The 21,976-nt window shown below is 55.5% G+C and overlaps 1 protein-coding gene across 3 annotated transcripts in view; it reads left to right on the plus strand.

Moving 5' to 3' along the window:
* Nucleotides 1-21,976, plus strand: part of ISG20L2 (interferon stimulated exonuclease gene 20 like 2) — a 44,748-nt gene that overhangs the window by 12,042 nt on the left and 10,730 nt on the right. For 2 of the 3 annotated variants that reach the window (XM_048827939.2, XM_048827940.2), the window contains one exon: nucleotides 11,808-12,322. The exons of the other annotated variant lie outside the window; for it this stretch is intronic. Coding sequence is in view for 1 of the 2 variants with exons in the window: in XM_048827940.2 (XP_048683897.2) it covers nucleotides 11,808-11,847 (40 nt within the window). In the remaining variant the exon portion in view is untranslated. Of the gene's footprint in view, nucleotides 1-11,807; nucleotides 12,323-21,976 lie in introns of those variants that run through there. 3 annotated transcript variants of the gene reach the window in all.

The following is a 21,976-nucleotide window of genomic DNA, read 5'->3' on the forward strand; positions in this document are numbered from 1 at the left end:
AGAAAGGGGGAGGAGGGTGCGTGATGCAGGGGCAGTGTGTGTATTGGGGAGGGGGTATATGGGCATGGATGGAAGGGGGATGCGGGTGGGGAGGGGAATGCATGGGGAGAAGGGGGGCGGGATAGAGGGGTGTAGGGCAGGGTGTAGAAAGATGGCGGGGTGTATGTGTGGGGAGGCGGGTGTATAATGGGGGGATATTCACACTAGTAGGGCAAGATGATGAAACCCAAGGGCCTGTGCTCCCCCAACCCCCGCCAATCTCTCCCATCTCTGCCCCCCCAGAGCTGGGCTGTGCTCTGACCTCCCCCTGACAGCTGAGGCTGAGCAGACCCTGGAGTTGCTGGGGGTAGGGGGAGTATTTCCCACATCTTTGTTGCACTGGGGCTCAGCGCCTGGATCCCCTTGATGTTGCTTTTCCAAATCTAAACCAGTCCGGGAGGGGAGTCAGCGAAGGGACAGCGGGGGATGAGGGGGGGCATGGTTGCAACAGCAGCTTTGCACGCCGGGCAGGGCTGCTGGAACAAAGCAACACAATCCCACCCCCCCATGCACAGTGCCAGAGTTACGGGTTGGTTTGGCAGGGCTGGGATAGCAGGGGGCTGGGGGTCAGGACTGTGGGGCATCGGCTGAACTGGGGAGGAGGTGGGGGTCCCAGAACTGGAGCAGCAGGGCCAGCACTATGGCCAGGGGTCGAATAGACCAGAGGGACTGAACTCCCCCCTGGCCCTGCAGAAGCTGCCCTTCCAGTGAGGGCCCCTTGGCAGGCTGATGTCTTTTCGGGGAGGGGGTATGTCCTGTACTGCCCACCCTCTGTGGGCTCAGCCCCGGGGCCTTCGCCTCTGCTTTGAACTCCTTGGGCAGGAGAAAAAACCTCCACGGAACAGCCCTGTTCCCGGGCTCCCCGTGAGAGCGGCCGTGGGGCATCTGCGTCCGCTGAGATGTCCTGCAGGGATTCTGTGGCTCCCGGGTGCAGCACTGGGGAGCGTAGGGGCCACTAGCCCCCTGGCCAGAGCCCTCTCTCGAAGCTGCCGCCATAGGCGCTCGTTAGCGGGAGACGGGAACGATTATAACATCTTAGTGTGATCACAGCAGGGGGGGTCTGGGGAGCTGTTCCCAGCCCTGGGAGTTTGAGCGAGTGGTTAGAGCAGGGAACTGGGAGCCAGGATTCCTGGGTTCGATGCCCAGCTCTGGGAGTGGATGTGATTAAGCAGTTAGAGCATGTGGCCGCAGGAGATCCTACTCCTTCTCAACGTTGGATATAGACCCCAGGCATCCTGACTCCCAGCTCCCTTGTCTTCACCCACACGCGGCGCCGACAGCCCCCAGGATGCTGCAGGCTGAGGTGGCTGGGCGAGCCAGGGGCTGATGGTGATTCCAGGTGGCTGGCCCCGCTCCAGCCCTCGCAGAATGGGCTGCGGGACTCTGAGCCAGCCGGGAAATAGCAAGATGAGGAGCTTTTCCATGGGAAGCATTTTTGCATCCTCCCCCTCAACCTCCCTGCCTTGCTGGCTGCAGAGCCGAGGGGAAGGGCAAGCTGGCTTTTAGGGGGGTGGGGGTGGCTGCAGCTCCTGGACTGAGCTGTCGCGGGGCAATACTAGCGACAAGAGCAACGGGAGATGGGAGTTGAAGGCACCGGTCTCCACGCAGCCCCTAGTGCCGTGTGGGCGGCGAATGCCCCCCAGGGCTCCTGTCAGTGCTGGGGGCTGATTCTCAGTGATGCCGTCAGCCTGCTGGGGACAGTGGGTGGAAACAGCCCCCTAAAAATCCCCACTCCACCCTATGCAGGTGTGGAACTGGGGGAAGGCCCCTGCACCCACTCTGCTCCAGCACCTTATAGAAGGGGCATGGCCAGAGCCTTCGCTGCTGTGGCTACTCCCTGCCTACTCCTTTACACAGGGAGCCAAGTGTAAATTAGAGCAGCCCAGAGGCTGCTCTGACTGACACCAGGGCTGGGCTGTACAGCCCCATACAGGGAATGCAGAGGGGGCCTAAAGCTACCTTAACCTGCACCCCCAAAAGCACAGGGACGGGGCAACATGGAACAGAGGTCTGCGTTTTTTCCTTTGGGCCTGATCCTGATGTAAATCAGGAGCAACTCCATTCCCTTTAACCCCTTCTCTCCTGCAGTTCCCTCAAACCCTCCCCCTGAAATCACGCTCCCTCCACCTGCCTGCCAGGCCCCCTCGTCCCTTTGCCTTTGCAATTCCTCTGCTGTCCAGATGCCCCTCCGCCTGCCCCATAGCAATGACGGCCTTTCCCCCGAGACATGGCCCCGACAAGTTAGAACAGGGGGATTTCTCTTGTCTGCACAATGGGACAAGCCAACCCCCTTTCTGGGGGGCCATGTTCTAACCTTGGGGGAGACACAGGCTAGGGGGCTCCAGATGGCTCCCCTGGCCATGAAAGGACTGTCTGCACATCAGTCAACCCCCAGCCGGTACCCAGCCTCAGCGCCCGAGGGCAGCTGACATGGGCTCAGGTCACGGGGCTAAACCTTGCAGTGTGGATGTGCGGGCTCTGATTGCAGGGCAGATGTACCCACAGGCGAGCTGAACGTGGGTTATCCTGACTGGGGTTAAACAGGGAGATGCTGACGAGTGAGGGGGGGAGGTGTCTTGAGCCTTTCCCCTCCCCTGGTGTTTGGCACCTAGCTCTGCTTCTCCATTAACAGGGGAAGTCAGTCATTGGGGTACCTACGGGTGAGTCCCGATCCAGTAGATGTGCTCGGAGGGGGCCTGCCAGATTAGGCCCCACGGATGATGTCACACACACCAGCTGGTGGGGGGAGTGGGGACGGAACCTCCCTTTAGCCTGGTGAGTAGGGAGCTCAGCTGGCATGGGGGAGACCCCAGTACAAATCCCTCACTCTGCCTGATGAGACAAGATTCAGGGTGCGAGCCCTAACCCCTGGGCAAGGGGCTATCCGCCCTCAGTCTCTCCCAATCAAAGGGTCCCACTGTAATTAAATAGTTGAATAATTAACTAGGAAGAAGAGCTAGGGTGTCTCCCTAGTCAGTGGTGAGGGCACGCACTGGAGAGGGGGAAGGTCCTCACCAGGCATAGGGGGGACTGGGCCCAGGGGTGTCCCAGGTGAGTACCCGCACAGCTGGGCTATAAGGGAGGTGGACGTTTCCCTCCTTCCCCCCTCCCGCCCCGAGCTGTGTGCTTGGGGTGTCTGCTCTGAGGGCCCCGAGCCGGTAGGTGGCTGCTGAGACACCGACTAGATCAGGCTTCACGGGTAAGGTGGGCGGCCGAACGCCCGGCCTGGTGCCTGGATTGCTCAGGTGGGAGCTGAGGGTCTGGGCGCCCAGACCCGGAGATGCCTGGGGTCCTTCGGCTGCAAAGTCGTAGGCACTGAGCGAATTTAGGAGCCGGCAGGTTCGGCAGGACCGTGGATCGCAGCGGGATCTCAGAACGGGACGTAGCCGCCTGAGTGAAGCCCATCCCGAGCCTCTCTGGCTCTCAGGTCCCCTCTGGAAAAGGGGGCCGGTTTTCCTTTGTCTGCTTTGATTGCAAGCTCTGCTGGGCAGGAACTGTCTGTACAGCACCCAGCACAGTGGGACCCTGATCTTGATTATCAGGTGCCCTTCGTATGGGGACAGGGCTGTGGGGATAAATACAGAAAAGGTTCGGAGGAGCCCAGATGCTACAGTGATGGTCACTCTGGGTAGATAGGTAGCCCTGGGGAAGGTGTGAGGCTAGGACTCAGAGCCAGCTCCTCAAAGGGATTTGGGTTCCTAGGAGTTAGTAGCCTAGATACTTTCCCGGATTGGGGCCTACGTCCCCAGCAGGGGTGGAACAGAACCCAGATTTTCAGAGTCCCGGCCCTGAACCCTAGGAAACGAGCCAGTTCCCCTAGGCGGAAGAGCTGAGCTAATACCCTCCCCTGGATAAATCAGCTGCAAGCCCTGGCCTGTCTGAAGTGCTCGGAGGGGGAAGCTGTGTTCAGGCAGTGAGGGGATGCAGGCGTGCAAGTAAGAGTGGTGGTGTGATTAATTAGGGAGGCGCTCCTTCCCCGCAGAGAGAGATGGCTCTTGCTGATAGCACCTAACCCCCTCTGACTTGGCTTTTGATCTCCCTGTTGCCTGTCACATCCGGGAGCCAACTTCACCTTGGAACTTCTTAAGCTGTGAATCAGGATGGTTTTCGAGATTAGTGTGTTTTGCCTCAAGCAGTGGTTTGTGGGGGTGGGCTGGGAGCCAGGACCACTGGCTTCTATTCCCAGCTCTGCAGTTCTGAGTGTGATCTGGTGGTTAGAGTATAAGACTGAGAGTCAAGACTCCCGGGTGTGTCTGCAGCTCTGGGAGGGAAGTGGGGTCTAGTGGTTAGAGCAGGGGACTAGGCTCCTGGGTTCCACTCCCTGGTTTCCTACTGACTTTCTGTGGCAGCTCCGTGCCTCAGTTTCCCTATTATAAATTAGAGATCAAATTTCCCTACCTTGCTGGGGTAAGTTCAGGCTAGTTAGGAAGGGGAGCGTTGGCTGTTAAGGCCGTGTACAGTCGTGGAATACTGTGCCAGGCATGGGATCGGTCATTCCTTTCACTACAGCTCTGTCCTCCTGTGGTGAGGTGTGACAGCTGTTTATCAACCCTCCTCCGCAGAGTTCAGTCACCCAGCACTAAAATGCAGCCACCTCTTGGGTGGGACACAGTACTGGCTTAACAGCCCTCAGCAACTCTACACAGGGTTCACTCATCCAACACTGAAATGCAGCTGCCTCTGGGGCGTGGCAGCGGTTTTACAGTATTTCGCAATGCTACACAACAAAGGGAAATCTGGGGCATAGAATTAATCTAATTAGAATTTGGCCAGGAAATCGGTGTGCTGAAGGGAACGGCCCGGTGACCCCTCTTTAAAAATGTCTCCCATAAAATACATCTGTCTAATGTTTGCGTCCAACTTTTTCTTAGCCGATTTGCTGAGGATTTCCAGGGCCTAGTATGCACCAAGTGGGGGGCAGGATGGATTCTGTCAGGCAGCTCTTCAGGCATCACCAGTCACCCGCCAGCATCTGCTTCCCCAGGACCTCTTTCCTCTTGTGCCTCCCGCCTGTTACAAATGAGCTTCCCGCGCCCGACCCGCAAACCCTGACACAGGTTGTGCCAGAGGGGCTGACAGCCTGGCTAAGTGTTGATGAAAGATGGCTTGGCGGGGCACTGGGCGGAAAGGGGAACCCACCGTGCAGCTACGATAACCTTCCCCGCTGTCAGGCCAGGCAGGCCATGTGTGAAAATCTATGGAAACTCCAGCTGATGGAAAGGTGGCGTTGTGCCGCAGTGAGCTCAGTCGGGGGGTGCTCTCCTCTGGGTCAGTTCTGACCCCCGGGTCCCGCAAGGTGCCCTGTCGCAGGGAGCAATATCTTCCCTTTCAGAGGAGATGAGAAACCGGCTCTGATCCCTTTTGCTCTGGAAAGACCAACACCCGCCGGAGGTCCTCGGAGCCGACACCACCGGCGTACCTGAATTTCCAGGGGGTTATTTTTATTTATATTTAGGCTCAGCCGAATTCCACTGCTCGAATCCCGATGTTTATTTTTAAGCACGTTTTCAGATTTTTATTCCGTTTACGTTCTCACTATGCTGCAAAATGGTGGGCTGTGTGGGGCCTGATGCCATCATTATGTATTGACCAGAGATGTTGAGACTGAAAAAGTTAAAGCGACCTAACGGGCGCCGCTCCTCCAGCCCCTTTGAGGCCAGCCTGATGACACATTTTGCACAAGTGAAGGCGGGACTCTAAGAAGTTTTCAGGTGGCGTTTTTCTTACCTTGCCAGACTGTCAATTTCAATGATCATGTGGGCTTGGGTGTGTCCGGCGAAACTGGTGTTTGTCAATAACAATCAAAGGCTTCCAAGCCTGTTTATGTTTCAGTAGCACAAAGAGATCAGCTCCCCGTTGTGCCGGGCTCTGGACAGACACTCTGAGACAGCCCCTGCCCCAACCCGCTTGCAGACTAAGCGGACAAAGGGAGGCTTACGATCTCTATTCGGCAGAGGGAAAGTGGAGGGCCGGAGGGATGAGGGGAAACTGGGGCAGAGCTGGGGTTTAAAGCCAGTGCCCATCTGCTGCCTAAAACACAAAGCTATTCTTTTGTCCTCAGAGTGTCTCCAGTCTGTCTTTACCTTTGCACAGCACTGGATGAAACCCAGCAAGTGCTTTACAAACAGCACCAGTTTCCCCCCCACCCCTTTGCCTGCTCATCTTGCATGCCCTGACCCCAGGAATAAATGAAACAAGCCATAAGGCAAATAACTTGGGGTCAGGTCCCTGCTGCCCCTTACTCCAAACTCAAGCGGACCACCTCTGTGCCGATCCGCCTTCTCCTGGAGCCTTTGATCTCTATAGGTTTGTGGGTGTCCTCCATCCCTCCAGAGTCATAACAAAGAATCCTATCTGAGAGCTGCTCAGGACGCTGCCAGGAAAGACCCCGGGCTCAGCTTTTGTTTGCTTAAGTGTTTTCAATCTCCCCTGTGCGGTGGGAATGGCTGGGCTGGCGTGAAGGTTAGAAACAGGCCCTGTTTACCCTCTGTCCTCACCCTCGGGGCCCCCCGAACAATGAAAAGTGAAAACACCCGCCCAGCGTTATGATTGTAAAACCTTGGGACATGCCAAACTAATTAGGGCCTCTGGCTAGCTCCTTTCACATCTGCAGGGTTTCTCACGCCACTTGGGGAGCTGCGTTCGGGGGTGGGGGTTGTGTGGCTAGGGGTGGTGGGGGGCATTGGAAACAGGATACAGAGTCTGTCACCTTAAGGTCACCGGTTTGAATCTGAGCCGGGCTGGGTATGAGTAAAAACTGTCGCAGATTTGTTCGGTGACTTGTGTGAAATGAGTTGGAGGGCAGGAGGGTTTGTCTCAGATGGCCCCTTCACTGAACAGGGGACCCCAGGGCACCCCCATGATGCTTGTGGGTCCAGATGTCAGGGGGGTGGGAGGAAGGCTGGTCCAGTGGTTAGGACGCTAGCCTGCAAAGCAGGTGACAAAGGTTCCAGTCCCTGCTCTGCCACAGACTTTAGACCTGCTCTGTGCCTCAGTTTCCCCATCTGCACAATGAGGATAATAACGCTGCCCTGCCCCACAGGGTGCTGTGAGGATAAATACATCAAAGAAGGTGAGGTTCTTGGATACTTGTACAGCCCCTAGCACCGTAATAGTGGAAGCCTTAGATAAAAGCAGTTGGCTCCCCAGCCTGTTGCACCCGGTCTGGCTGTGATAGAGGGACCCCCTGTGTAGTGGCTGGGCACGGGAGCGTCATGGGGAGAGAATGAGCTGCATAGAAAAACAGGGCTGCTGTCTGCGAGGCTGGGCTTCCGGGGAGCAGATGCAGACGGCCCCAGGAGAACAGAGATCTTGCAGTGCCCACATCCAGTCCCCGCATCTAGTGCCCCTGCCTGGCTGGAAATAGATTCCAAGGCCAGAAGGGACCAACATGATCCTCTGGTCTGACCCTCCTGCGAAGCACAAGCCAGAGAACGTCCCCACACTAATGCCCAGGGCAGATCTTTAAGAATGGAGCCGCCCCTTGGTCAATTGTTCCAATGGTTAAGAATTCCCACTGTTAAACATGTACAGTCTGGATCTGTCTAGCTGCAGCTGCTGGCTCATGGGAGCCCTTTCTCTGCTAGATTGAGGAGCCCGTTAATTCCCTGTTTAGGGACCTTAATCAAGTCACCCCTTCACCTTCTCGTCATTAACCTAAATAGATGGAGCTCCTTGAGTCTATCACTGGAAGGCAGGTTTTCAAATCTCTCCCGGGGCTTTTCTCCGAACCCGCTGTGATTTATCCCTCTTGAATTGTGGGCACCAGGACTGGACACAGGATCCTAGCAGCGGTCGCACCAGTGGCAAGTACAGAGGCAAAATAACCTTCTGCTCCTACTCAAGATTCTTCTGTTTCTGCATCCCAGGGTCACTTTAGCCCTCTTGGCCCAGCAACTCGCTGGGAGCTCCTGCTCAGCTGATTATCCCCTGCAACCCCCAGATCTTTTCCAGGGTCCCTTTTCCATAAAGGACTTTCCAGGCTGTTCTTCAGCTGTGGCGAGCGAACAGCAGCATGGCCCAATGGGTAAGTCTAGCCTGCGAGTGAGGAGTCCTAGTCCGAGCTCTACCCCTCCCCTGCTGTATGACCTTTGTCATGGCCCTGCTCTGTGCCTCAGTTTCCCCTTTCCCTTTTTGGGCTGTTCAGGCGGTGAGCTCACTGGGGCAGGAACTGTCTTGCTCCATGTCTGTGCAGCGCCTGGCGCGAAGGGGCTCTGAGCTCAGCTATGACTTCTCTGGACAAGACTGTACCACAAACAATAACACAGTCATTGACCCAGAGCCTCTTGCAATTGCTGGTTGCTGCCTGGGTGGGGCTTACCCCCCTGCTCCATGTCCCAAAGGAAGGAGATGCCATCCTTTATCCAAGGTCTCTGCTAACATGGTCTCACATTTTGAGCATCAGGATAAATCGCTGACTCTGAACAAGTCACCCCTGGCTTACCGGCTAGGCATGGAATCCCAGATCACCCGGAGACTGCCTGCTCCTGCTGCCTCTAAGGTGTGTCTGCATTGTGTGCTTCCAATCAATCAGTCAATCAATCAGGTGTGGCCCAGGGGCCTTTACAAACACAGTTCTTTCCCCTTCCCTCTGGCCAAGTTTTTTCCTTGGTAACTGCCGGAGCAGTAAAGCTAGAGAGGGGGAAATCTGTCAGCAATTGCACTCTGCCGTGGTGCCAAAAACAACACCCCCTGCCTGGACTTATGGTAACAATGCAAAGGTAAGGGGGATGTGTGGAGGGGCTGGTGGGATGTGTTACAGTCTGGGGTTATCGTGGCTTAGCCAGCGAACGCATCCAACTTAATGGAGGGTGTTAGCCAGAGGCCCTGGTGATGGGAGCAGAACTCCAGAGCCCGCGTGTGATCCTTCCGTCAGCTAGTCTTCGGGGAAACCCCATCTGGTGACCTATATAGCCCAGCCTAGAAGCCAGAGAGAGCAGCAAGGTCTGTCTGTCCCTAGCAGCCCCCTTCATATTCATCACAGCCCAGCCCTTCTTCTTTCCTATCACTAGGGGTGCTACAGGCAGCTGTAGGCTTTGGTAGTGTTTGATGTGGTGGCTGCATTTAGCTCAGGGGGTTTTCTAGCCCTGGAACTGAAGCTCTGGAAAAGCAGGGAGCCTGCCAGGGGATGTTCTTGTACAGCTTGCTGTATTCTCTGGCCAGCAAGGGTATCTGGGAGTCTCCCTCCCTCCCTCCTTGCCAGCACAGAGAGCTGGCTCAGTATCGGCAGCCCCAAGTGTTTAGAATTCATGAGTTGGGCCCCTAATGTTGAGATCGGCTTAACAAACGTTGGGTTCTTTTTATTTGCCGTTTGGTGTCCGAGCCTTGAGGGGGCCCACGCTTTCCAGCTTGGCTCTTCTTTTCTTTAAATGGAAGCTGAGACTCTGCCCTAACCACATGAATCCAGGAGCTGGGGACTAAAGGGCATCGCCAAATATGGTGGAAGCTGGCAAGCGATGGGTGGAGGAAAAAAATGCAACCGACAGGAGCTGCTGTCCAAAGCTCCTCCTCCATCTGCTCACCCCTCCTTCTGGGGTGAACAGTTGGGCTTTGCAGTGGGACCTGAAGGTTCCCAGGTGTTCGCTGTGGTGGAGCAGCAGGGGATGTGAGCTGTAGAAAGTGCTGTAATGTTAGAAGTACCCTCAGTGCTGGTAAGACGCGCAAAATGGTTCTCCCGGCCACTGAAGATCCTTGGTGCCTTCTTGTGTGTGCAAGAGTTGGGGGCTTTAACGCCAGAGAGCTGGCCTAATTCCAAAATGTGTCATTACGTTTCACCTCCATAACTCCTCTCTGCTTTCAGTTGTCTCCAAACACACCCAGCTTCCTGGCCTGAGCTGTTGCTGGGCACTGTTAAACAGCTGTTGTCTCCCACCCCAGAGATTGCTGCATTTCAGTGATGAGTGAATGATCCCTGTGCCACGTTCTGTCTGGCTGTTGTATGGTTACCATGCCCCACCCCAGAGGTGGCTGCATTTCAGGGACAGGTTTGTAAAATCTTTGCCTCTAGATAAATTCAGGACCCATTAGCTGTACCACCCAGGAGGAATTTAAAACATTCCCCTTCAGAGTCATACTCCTGTGTATCAGGTCCTGGGAGATTTTTACTTTGATTGTTAGCTGCTGCAAACATATCACAGCCACAAAGGAAACATGGCTTTTGCATTTATATTCAATTTCTGTGGCATTTCATGGTCTGGGATGTTTGTAGCATATATTTTTTCCTGTTACCATGGTGCGATAGTTAAACTGAACTAAGCAGTGGTACTTAAAGCATCCAACCTTCCAGATGTTCGACCTTATTAGAGGAATAATGGAGAAGTGAAATAGATGTTAAAACAATTGATGCCCAGAAATATTTCAGCCGTTGGAAAGGACCCACTAGCCACAACATAGTTGGAATAGTAGTGCATGTATCCAGGGGTCAGAGGAAGTGTATGGGAGACCAGATGTGGAGAAGGAAATGTTCTGGTGATGAATGGAGGTACTTCATGTGGGGACATGTAACAGAGGAATGGGTTAGCTAGCTCAGGTGTTCCAGCATCTTTCCCAGCCTGTTCAGGGGTTCAAAGCTAGCCCCAGGGCAGTGGTGATTAAAAGTTGTTTGAGAACAACTGTTCAGCTGCCAAGTTCCACCTCAGAGGTGGCTGCATTGCACTGATGGAAGGGCTATCCCTCTGGAGGAAAGCTGTGGCAGTTGCTTAAGCACAGGGAGGAAGGGTGGTGTTTGACTCAAGAGCCCTGGGCTTGGTTGCTGGCTCTGCCTCAGGCTCCCTGCCTGGGTAAATTACTTCATCTCTCCCTGTGCCTCAGTTTCCCCTCCCAATAATGAAACTGCCTGTCTTCACCGTGAGAGAAATGGCAGCCTGACAGAGAAAGGTGCTGTGGGGGGGAGCCCTCTCAATGCTGCAAACACCTCCCTCAATGTTGTCCCGGACAAGGTGGCAAACTTGGCCACTGGCAGAGGTGACCCATGGCCGGCTGCCACAGTTACCAGATGACCATTCTGCAGGTGCTGGGTGGGCATTGGTTTGGCTGGGACGCTGGGGACCGGCGCTAATCTAAAGAGCCAGGACTGCCGACTGGTACAGCATGTCCAACGCAGCATCTCGGCCCCGAAACAGATGGGGACCTGTGACACACACGCTCACCAGTGGGTTGCAGCTGTATGGGACACCTTCTCCTCTAAAGCCATGGCATCTGGTGTGTCCTCTTTGACCCTCTGAGCTTGGAGTGCTGCTTGAGTCATGACAAATAACCCACCTTGGCAGCATTCAGTTGGGCAGCTGAGCTAGCACTGCAGGGAGTTTCTTAGGTGTGATGAAGTGGGGATCGTTTGTAATATTTTTAGGGCGCCTGTGTCTGCCTCAGTTTCCCCTATATGTGCATGGTTACTGAGTGGGTGGACAAGGGCTGTCTGCTCTCGGGGCAGGCTAGGACACCAGTGAGAATGGCGCTTAGCTGACTGGCGTTTATGCCGCACATCAGTGGAGCAGCTGAGAAGACCATGGCAAATCCAGTCACCCAGATGCCTCGCAATCCACAACCCAGAGGGATCTGGACGTTCCCGCCTCAGGGTGGCCGAGCAGCATTTCCCCAGCTGGAGGGCAAAGGACCGGGAGGTGAGGTGGGGGATCCGAGCTTGCTGCTGGAAGGAGTCAGGACTCTCAGCTGGAGTCAGAGGAAGGAGGCCAAGCGGAGGGTCAGACAGAGCTCGAACCAAGGGCTAACCACATTGGATCACGCTTTAACCTTCTCTGTGCTACTCTCAGGACTTCCCAGGCTGTGTTCCGGATGACGAATAAACCCTAAAGTTCTGACAGCAGCTGTGCGCACATCTCCGCAGATGCTGGGTGAGGGGCGTGAATCCCCGAAGAGCGTACGAGTCTCCTTCGGCATCTGTCTCAGTGGCCCTCGCTGACTGGAGTTCGCGGTGTGAAGCAGGGGTGCTGCTGGCCCAGAGGGCCAGTTTTAAGGAGGTGGTGAAGCCACCTGGCCCTACCCTGGAGGGAGTGTGAGACTCGTAGGCGTGGGTCTGGCACTGGCGGGCCCCTCCCAGACACTGTTCCAAAGCTGGGGCCATGTCCTGGATCTGTGCTAAAAGCCTAGCGAAATCGGACCCAGGGGCCTTCTATCGTGCTGCCTCTGGCTGTCACCTAGAAAGATAATGAGTGCGCTAATTAGCATCCAAAGGTTCCCACAGCACGCTGCGTGTTAGATTATACCCAGCCCTGGGTATGTAGAAATCACTATCAGGGCCAGGAAATAAAGTTTAGTCTCTTCCTAACCCTCCAGTGTGTTATGCCTTCGTTACAAGCTGTTGCCACCCCGGCAGTGCAGCTGTCCCTGCGGCGGAGCGCGCTGGCTTGCCTTGGGGTTACTATGTGCTTTGGAACACGCAGTGCAGGAGAGAGTAAGTGAGGAAGCCCATGAAGGTAGGAGGAGCCTAGGGTCACATCGTGGCTTTAAATCTTGCAGAGAAAGTACGACTAGCTCTATAGCGTTGCAGAGAGCCTCACCGCCACGAATGGATTTGACCCTCCCAGCACCCCTGGGGGGGCAGGGTATGCTCTTATCCCCGTTTTACAGATGGGGGACTGAGGACTAAAGAGATTCGGTGACTTGCCCAGGGACTGTGGCTAAGCTGAGAATTCAACCCAGTTCTCCTGAGTCCCAGCTTCATGCACCATCCCTTAGACTTCCCTCCCCCCCCTAGGGGTATGAGAAGTTGCTCTTCCGTTCCCTATCAGGGTATGGGTTGGATGGACCTACTGGATATGCAACGCCTGCTGCCTTCGTGACCTCCCAACCAGTCTCTGATCCAGTCGAGCTCAGCAGGGGTGGTGATAGGGCGATAGCAGAGGAGGTTACTTGCCCCACTGCTCCAGGGAATATGTAACTTGGGTGGCGTTATGTCTGGGTAACAACCCCTCCCTGGGTAAGCAGCAGGGAGCAGGACCTTCTGCCACTTCCTGAGTGAAGTGACGTGCACAGCAAGTTGGGGCAGAGCCAGGAACAGATCCCACGTCTCCCAAACCCCAGTCCAGAGACTTAACCGCGGGGCTATCCTTCCCCTTTCTCTGGTCGTGCTCTCCTGATCAGCTCTCAGCTGGATCCCGCACAGCGGCCCGTCGTGGTGCAAGGAAGAGGGTTGAGCAGCGCTCGTGCCGAAGCGACCCAGAAGTGAAATGGACGAGCATCACGACCTGTTTTGCATAATACCCGTTCTCAAAGGTGAACCGCGTTACATGGTTCCTCTTTGCGCCAGGCCCTGCTTCTTCAGTCCAGCTCCATCCAAGGCTTGGGCGGTTCCTCGGGCATGCCCATGGTCTCTCTAAGGCCTGGTCTATGTTAGGAAATTAAGGCAGTATAACTACATCGCTATGGGGTGAAAAAAATCCACACCCCTGAAAGACGCTGTTAACTCGACCTAACCAGCAGTGTAGACAGTACTAGGCTGATGGGAGAAGTCTCCTGTTCACCTAGCTGTCACCCCTCGGGGAGGCAGAAGGGTAGCGTCTTCGCAGAAGCCGCACCCCTGCAGTGTTTTACATGTAGACAAGACCTACGAAGCTGCACTGGGATGATCTTAATACAGAACTGTGCGCAGAAGGGCTCGGCAGGCCTTCAGAAAGTGCTCAGCTCCTGGTTAGCCACCGAAATAAGCGGCCCGATCTTTCAAAGAGCTCAGGGCCTTGGGCGCTGAGCCCCTCTTGCAATCTGGCCCTCGTGGTAGGTCCTGAGGCCGAGAATATCTGGCCACCGGTGTCTTGTTCTATAGCGATGGCGACTGGTCCTGCTACAGCACCGCCCGTCTGAGGAGCTGTAGGGATGCCAGGACTGTCCTGGAGTCTCCAGGAATTAGAGTCCTCTTTAATTGAAGATTATGTCATGTGATGAAACCTCCAGGAATACGTCCAACCCAAATGGGCAACCCTAGATCTCCCTGGGCTTTCCAAAAGGATGGGTGGGGCTGGTTTTCCTGAGGCCCTGCCAGGAATTGGCTGGAGGTGACAACCTCTAATGGAAGGTTTAATAGCCATGCCCTGGAGCGGAATGTAGGAATTAACAGACCCATGTGCCATTCAGTCCAGTTTCTGGTCTGTAAGGCCTTGTCTAAATGGCGGGGGAGGAGAGGGCCAAGGTATCTAGCACTGAGGTTTTTGCACACTAACTGTTGCAGCTGAGAGAACCTGCAATACTTGCGTCCTCATGGCCAGCTGTTTCCTACTTCGTTACGTCTACACAGCGGGGACTTAGTCTGGAGTAAAGCATTCTGGAGAGGTACCTCATGGTGCTTTGCCTTGTTGCTGAGCTCTATGCATTCTGGGATGTTTCTTGCTGAGGGGGTACATAGTGGAAGCAACTGGAATTCTGGGACATAGGAGGATCAAACTCAAAAATTCCCAGATTCAGAGGGAGGCACAAGAAACTTCTTCGCAAGCAACTATGGAATAATCTTGCCCATGGAAGAAATTTCTTCCAAAGCCCCGGCGGTTGGAGCTCCGACCCAAAGAATCGAGGGTGACTAGTGCTTTCACAGACATCTAGGGCTGGATTCTCACCTGGGATAAATCCACCTCTGAAGTCAATGGCACTCCAGCAGTTCACGCTGGCTGAGGATCTGGCTCCAAAGGCAGCTGCATGCCCATACCAGACACGTGTCCACCAAACCCTAATCTGCTGGGTTACAACTTTACGATCAAATGTTCCTCGAACATGAACTAACCAAACATATTAATTCAACTGTTAAAACCACATTCGCTCTCGCAGCCTTTGAGGGTAAGCTTTATTTTTGTTATTCAAGCTGCTGAAAGCCGTTTGATAAAGACACACACGTGATGGTTCAAGGTTTATGGTCTCATCTGGAAGGATTTATGGCCGCCTGTGACAGAGATCCATCTTAGTGGCTCCAGAAATGTAGCTACTTGGGGATTCATTCTGTAGCCATCTGCAGCAGCCTGGGACTCGGGGACTGACTTCTGCGTTCTTTCCTGGCTCTCCTAGGTCAAGCCACTTGCCCTATGTGCCTCAGTTTCCCCCCCTTTTGTTTGTAAGCTCTTTGGGGCAGGGGTCTGGAGGAGATGTGGCCTCTGCCTGAGCCATTCTCTGCAGCTACAAGTTGCAGGGGGAGGGTCCACAATAGGCCACACCCCTATTCCTAATGTCGGGCTGCCCAAGCTTATAACATGGCCTCCGCAGCAGCAATCTAGGGGACGTGCAAGCGTAGCCCACTGGTGAGTGTGTAACAGGCCTCCCTTGGTGCCGGTCCACATGAGGAGATGAGTCTGTTGCTGCCCCAACCAGCCGGCTGATTCTGGAGATCCCTCGTTCAATCCCTGATACATCTACCACGGTCTGGCAGTCACACAAGCAGCTGTCTCTCGTGCTGCTGCAGGGACCAGTCTGGCCCTGTGGCTGTCGGGGATGATCGAGCTAAGAGCTCGCTCAGGCTAAAGGAACAAAGCCATGACATCGCCCCATGTCTCTGCCTCATAAGTAAGTTAAATCATTTGGGTTTTTTATGACCCTGACAAGGTGAAGGGGAAAACTCCTGTCGCTGCCTGCACACTGTCCATGTGCTTCTGGCATCCAACCCTCTTCTGGCCTCTTCTCTCTCTGTCTGCCTAATTCCTAGGAAAACTTCATCCAGCTCCTCCCCTGCACCGATTGCCAGCCTGTGGTGAACTGGATGTGGCCCAGGGACCAGATGCAGACTCAAAGTCCCCCACAAGAGGAACATCTGAATCCAGACAGAAGAAAAGGAACATGGAACATAGGGATCGCCCGACTGGATCAGACCACAAGATCCATCTGTTCTGCTGTCTTTATTCTGATATTCGCCAGTACCAGCTGCTTTAGAGAACCCAGCAAACAGCAGAGATTAAATTCCCCCCCCCGCCCAAGAAATGTTCCTTCCTGGCCCCTAGTAATTAGTTGTTGGCTCATGCCCTGAAGCATGAAGGTTGAACTTGATATCCCTTCCAAAAGCTGTTTTTGGGAGAGCCAAGTTCCTAAACTCCATGGTCGCGAATGACTTAATATGATCACCAAGCTGTTTGCTCCCATGGCTGTGCCCTGCTGGGCCAGATATCGCCCTGTGCTAGGGGGCTGGGTTTTTATTTCCTTAGGCTAGATGGAGGGAAGGGCTGGAGGGTGGCAGTGGAGTAGCCTGAAACAGCTGACCCTGATGCTAGGGATGGACAAAGCGGTTTGGGTGGAATAATCCATCCTGATGGATTGTATTGCAGCAGTGCCTAGAAACTCCTACCCAGATTAGGGCCTCATTGGGCTAGGGGCTGTATATGTACCTAGTGAGAAACATTCCCTGCCCCCAAGAGCTTATCTAAATAGAGAAAGGGTGAGTAGGGAAGCTGAGTCACAGAGCGGGGAACTTGCCCAAGGTCACCCAGCAGGACTGTGGCTGAACCAGGAATGGGACCAAAGTGTTCTAGTCCAGGGCTCTGTGAAATCTGCACAGAAGCCCAGCCTCTCCTCTGGAGGGACCCGCTCAGAGTATCCCCTGAGGACAGCTCCCCATCCACTTTGCAAGAAGGACAGCACCTTCCCCCACACACTGTGCCCTGGTGGTTGCTACCGGCAGGTTTTACCAGGCTGATAGGACTACCTAGTTCCCAGTCTGGCCTTTCTGTTTGTGAGGGTACCCCTTAAAACAAACCAGAATCAGGTTCCTTCCTTTTCGCTCCCTACGAGGTTCTGCCCGCTACTCTCATGCTGAGATGTTCCTGGGTCACTTTGCAGGTACCTGATCCTCGAGGCCCGGGCCCCACTTCCCCAAGCTCAATCCCAGGAGCCCCAAGGTTCAGGCAGATGACCCGCGCAAGGAAGCTTTCAGAGGAACTTTCGTTAGAACAGGGGCAATGACTTCCTTCCTTGTCACTAAAACGGGAAGTCATAGAAACGTCTGAGCGCTCCAGGGCATAGAAATGATAGATGGCCATAGAACGGCAGGAAGGTCATTTACATGCTCTGAAAGCAACCCCGTCCTGTAATCCCCAAGCCTGCTGCAGCATCTGTCAACACACTCAGGGGGCTGGATGGCGCCGAGTAATTGTGGGGATCGCCCTGTGCTGAGGACAGCTCCCCCACCACTTGTTGTCAGGGCTGGATTCTGCTCCCAGTTCCACCTGGAATAACACAAATCCTAGCAAGGGGGGCTGCAGGGTCTGGGTTTATTGAGACCAGGCTAGCCCTTCATTTTTTATTTATTGATTTCTTTTTTTTTAAGAACCACCAAGGCTGGTTCTTCATGGGGCCCTTGATCTCCCCCGGACCCCAGTTTGAAAACCCCTGGCTCAAAGGGTTGCAGATGGCGCACCAGGATCAGCCCAAGCCAAGTTGGCAAAACTGTTGCCAGCTGACAGACGTTCGGTGGCTCTGTGTGAAAGGAAAGCAGGGGTTTCTAAGGGGTAAACCTCCTCAAGGCAAAGCAAAAGGGTCTATTCGGTGCAGTTCCTGGCCTGCTGGGTGAGCTGGGTGCAAGTCGCTTCCCCGCTCCTTGCCTCAGTTTCCCCATCTGTAAAATGGGGGTAATAATCTGACCTCCTCGGTAAAGTGCTTTGTGGTCTGTGGATGGAAAGTGCTAGGTATTATTGTTGCTTACAAAAGTCACGGGCACTAGCCAGCCGCATGGTTGCCATCTGGGCACAGTCGCCAAGCGTGGAATGAGTCACGGAGAGTGACTCCTCTGGGTTGGGGGCAGAGATGCTGTGTTGGACACGCTGCAGAGGACGGCACTGCCGTGGCTTTTCCCAGCCCTGCATCTGCGACCTGCTGCTCAACAGAGGCCATCCACCTCCGGTCATGTCCGACCTTTCCAGGGATGGGCCTTTCCTCGCCCTGGGGCTGGGGAGTGCTGTAAATAAGCCGGTGACGTGTTCTTTCCCAAGTCGCAGAAATCATGAGGACCCATTGACCCTGGCTCTTTCCTCTACGTCCCAGCACAATGCTGGATTTTACCCCCACTTGGTACCAGTGGAAAGGGCTGCAACAAGGCATGAGGCCATGGGGAGTCAGTCTGCCTAGGGATGAGAAGTCAGTGATGTTGGTAGCCCCAGCTTTCAGACAGCAGGACCAGGCTGGGTCATGTGCCCTGTTCCCACTGAGGCTCCTTTCTGGCCAGTGAAGGGCGCCGCTGCTCCTTGGGGTGGGGGGCCATCCCCGTAGCTCACCAGCAGAGATCCGGGCGTGGTAGTTGGACACTGTCCAAGGCAAAATTGCTTTAATAGTAGTGCTGACTCAGAGGCCTGGTTCTCCGGCTCGCAAAGGCCGGAGAGACGAGATCATCCCGTAACAGCCGATGCTTACGGCTAAAGGGGCTGGTGGCATCTCCCAGGCTGCCCGGGAACCAAAGTGGGGTCTCTGCATAGGTGCTGGAACGAGGGGTGCTGCAGCACCCCCTGGCTTGAAGTGGTTTCCGTTATATACAGGATTTGCAATTTGGTTCAAGGGCTCACCGCACCTCCACGATACAAATTGTTCCAGCCCTCCTGGGTCTCTGTTGGCTGGCATGAGCTAATTCTTCCCCCCAGCCCACCCCCCAGCAGAGCTGGCCTGAGGTGCTGACAGTTCTTCAAGAAAGACGGGGTGAACGTGGGAGGGGAAAAGCAGGAGAGGGAAGCAGGGAGCTTTTGTTCTGGCCCGTGTTGCTTTCCCAGCCGAGGTCAGCTAGGGTTCAGAGCCGGCTGCTTATCACCCAGACGGGCGTCCCTGGGGAGCTGGTCACCTCGGGTTCCCCCCTGGTGCGTCACTAGCACTCAGACTCCTGGCCGCCGGTGGCATCGTCGGGCAGGAAATGTGGAGGGGGGCCAGTGGGGCGCGGCCAGGGGCGGTGGGTTCTGAATCTCGCCCTCCAGCTTTGGCTGAGCCGCGGTTACGTGCTGGAACCAGTCGCCGAGTGGGGGAAGGAGAGGGACCGGACCACCCCCTTTGGAGGAGTAACCATCTTCCCTTCCCCCGCCCCCTGTGGCCATGGGGCTGGGGACCTGCTCTGCTTTCATTCAGCTGGAAAGGAAGGGGCCTTCCGTGCCCAGCCACAGCGTGGGGCGGGAGGACTGGGCCCCTGCCTCCCCCTGCATGCTCACCCCCGGCTCCTCAAGCTCGCGGTGCATGAGAAACCCAGCACCCCTGGCAAGATACGGGCCTGCAGGGGGTGCTGCAGAGGGGCTCACGGGAGCTGGGCCTCCAACTTGGGCCCTTGGGAGCTAAAGGACCAGGCCTGTTAACGCCGAGGCAGGTGCAGCCTTATAAGCCTGTCGGTGTATTAGGTGTGAATTACGCCAACCCCCCAGCCTGTCCCTGAATCACACAGAATCGGGGGTTGCTTTATCCAGCTTCCTGGCCCGCCCTGTGAGTTGCGTTTCCACTGCGAGTCTTGAGGCCTGGTTTCTGTTCCTAGCTCTGCCGGGTGCCTTTGACCAAGTCACTGTGCTGCCCTGTGCCTCAGTTTCCCAACCTGTACAGAAGTGATACTGACCTCCCTTGTTAATGTGCTTTAAGATCCACCTCTGACAAGTACTAGATAGCAGCTGGGCCTTTATTTCCTAAAGGGACTATAGTGGCAAACGTTCATTGTGGCTGCCCAAGAGCTGGGGGTACAGCCAGTGGACTGGCAGTGGCCAGGAAAGCACCCATTCCCCCCCACCCCGTGCTTCACTCTTGGCCTGCAGGAGGCCTGGAAGGGGTAAGACAGCAGAAGGGAGGAGGGCTGGCCTGGTGATTCAGGCACAAGGCTAGGCCTCCAGAGATCAATTCCCAGCTCTGCCACAGTCTCCCTGTGTGCCCTTGGGTGAGTCGCTTTGTCCCTGCGCCTCAGTTTCCCCATGTGTGATGGGGTTGCTAACTTGTCCTCAGTTGAGTCTGTAAAATTGTCGGGCAGAGCGCAGCCACTTGTACGTGAAGTCGGAGCCTCCAGCGGACCCTGCCCCAGGAATAGGCCCAAGGCCAGGGGCGCAGATCTGAGCGGAAGGATTGGAGCTTTGCGTGCACCCATGTGAAGGACTCCTGTGTGTGTGTGTGTGTGTGTGAAGTTCACGGTGTTAAACGCTCCTGAACGGACACACAGCCGGGGGGGTTCACCTGTCCCACTGCTGCTGGCCTCAGGAGCTCTGACCCATGGTTGGATGAATTCCAGCCTCTGGGAAAGCTCTTGAAACTGGCCCCAGCCCTATAGCCTGGTCTCCCTCTCCCCCCACCCCACAATCCCATGCATCTCCTGCCAGCTGATGGGCCACAAAGAGAGATAAAGCTGGTGCCACCTGGCTGGCCGCAGCACCGGCCCCCGGGCATGGCACCCTCACAGAGCGAGAGCCCGGCCCAGCTCCAAAGCTCTCGTGGGCTGAATAGACCAAGGAGGGACGATGCTGTTCGTGGCGGAGGCAGGGATAGAACCCAGATCTCTGGTGCCCCATGGCCACCCTTCCTCTCGTCCAGCTGCGCCATCTCATTGCCCCTGCAGCTGGCAGCGCGCGGTAACCCCACCACTGGGCACAGCCCACCACTCTCCCTGAGCCCGCGAGAGATGAAAGGCCCAGCCGCTAATCTGGGCTGGGGGAGAAGGAAGTGCCTGTCAGGCCAGCTGGCTTTCTTCATTCCTTCCCATCAATTAACCCCCCCCCCGGGGGGGGCAAAAGGCCCTCTGCCGCTGCGGAGGGCTAGCCAGCCAGGGGTAGGGGAACAGGAGGCGGGGGGGCGTGGTGAGCAGGGGAGATCTGATTTTTCCAGGCCTAAGCGAGTGTTGAGAAAGGGGGCAGAGTAGTGGGCTTGGATCCACCACATCGCGCCCCCCCAACTCGCGGCAGGTTCTCCTTTCCCACTGCAGGCCCTGCTCTTCCGGCCGTTTAGTCCCCAACTAGCTGCTGTACTGTGGTCACCTTCTGCTATGGCAGCCTAAATTCTCCCACCCCCAACACCCCTTCCCTCGCTGCTCCCCCAATTCCCCAGTGCTACCTCAGCCAGAGTTAAATGGAAAAAGCTGCTGAGGCCAGCTCGGGGAGGAATTCCCTCTACCCCTTCCGGAATCCATCCCCTGTTAGCTGTGGTTTTTTGGGGGGGCCCTTTATGAAACGAACTTCTTCCCCCCCTTACAAATATACCTTCATTAAACTACAAAGGAAGCATGTCCTGGCAGAGCAAACCCCAGGGGAGAGCGGGTGTGCAGTGGAAGGGGCGGGGGAGTGAACCAGTTATTTATTTGCCAAGAAGGAGAGGAAAAGAAAAGCCGTTAAAATTGAAGGCACAAAGGAAGGTGAGAGTCAAGAGAGGAGCGAGCTCGGGAGCCTTTGTGTCTGGGCTAGATCGGGAGGCAATTAAAGCAGAGGGATTACGATCTGGGTTATAAATGGCTGGGTCGTTAAAATTTTTTACGTCTTTTGGAAATTAGAACCATGCGTGCCCGGCCCCATCTTGTCGGCAGATGTTGGACGAGCCCCTTCGAATGAGGGGAACGCTCCCTGGGTTGAGTTGTTGGCACGAAACGTAGACAGTGGGGTCAGAGAGTGGCTGGCACGTGGGAGGGGGCGCGGCGAAGGGAACCCGCAGCTGGGCGAGGTTCAGCCTGGAGAGATCTTGCTGGCATGGAAACTAAGCAGCGTATGGACCTTGGGATCAGGAGACTGGCAGCCCAGGACAGGTCAGGGAGGCGAACCTGAGCTAATGTGGCTCTGAATCTGGAAGGTTTTATGTATCTCCGTTGGAGACAGAGCCCTTGCAAAAAGGTACCCCCGGGACCTGTGAGATCACGCACTTTAAAGGGCCTCGATCTCTATTCTATGCGAGTTCTTCTTCTGCATGCCTCACCATGGCATGTGGGCACCTTTAAGCGACATGACTAATGCTTGCACGTGTCTTGTTCTCTCAGCCTCTCGCCCAAGGGAAACACACGTACAGTGGAGTGTCTTGTTTTGGTAGGGTCTTTTGTGGT

The sequence above is a fragment of the Caretta caretta genome, chromosome 24 (genome assembly GCF_965140235.1).
Source record: "Caretta caretta isolate rCarCar2 chromosome 24, rCarCar1.hap1, whole genome shotgun sequence".
NCBI classification, from domain to species: domain Eukaryota; kingdom Metazoa; phylum Chordata; order Testudines; family Cheloniidae; genus Caretta; species Caretta caretta.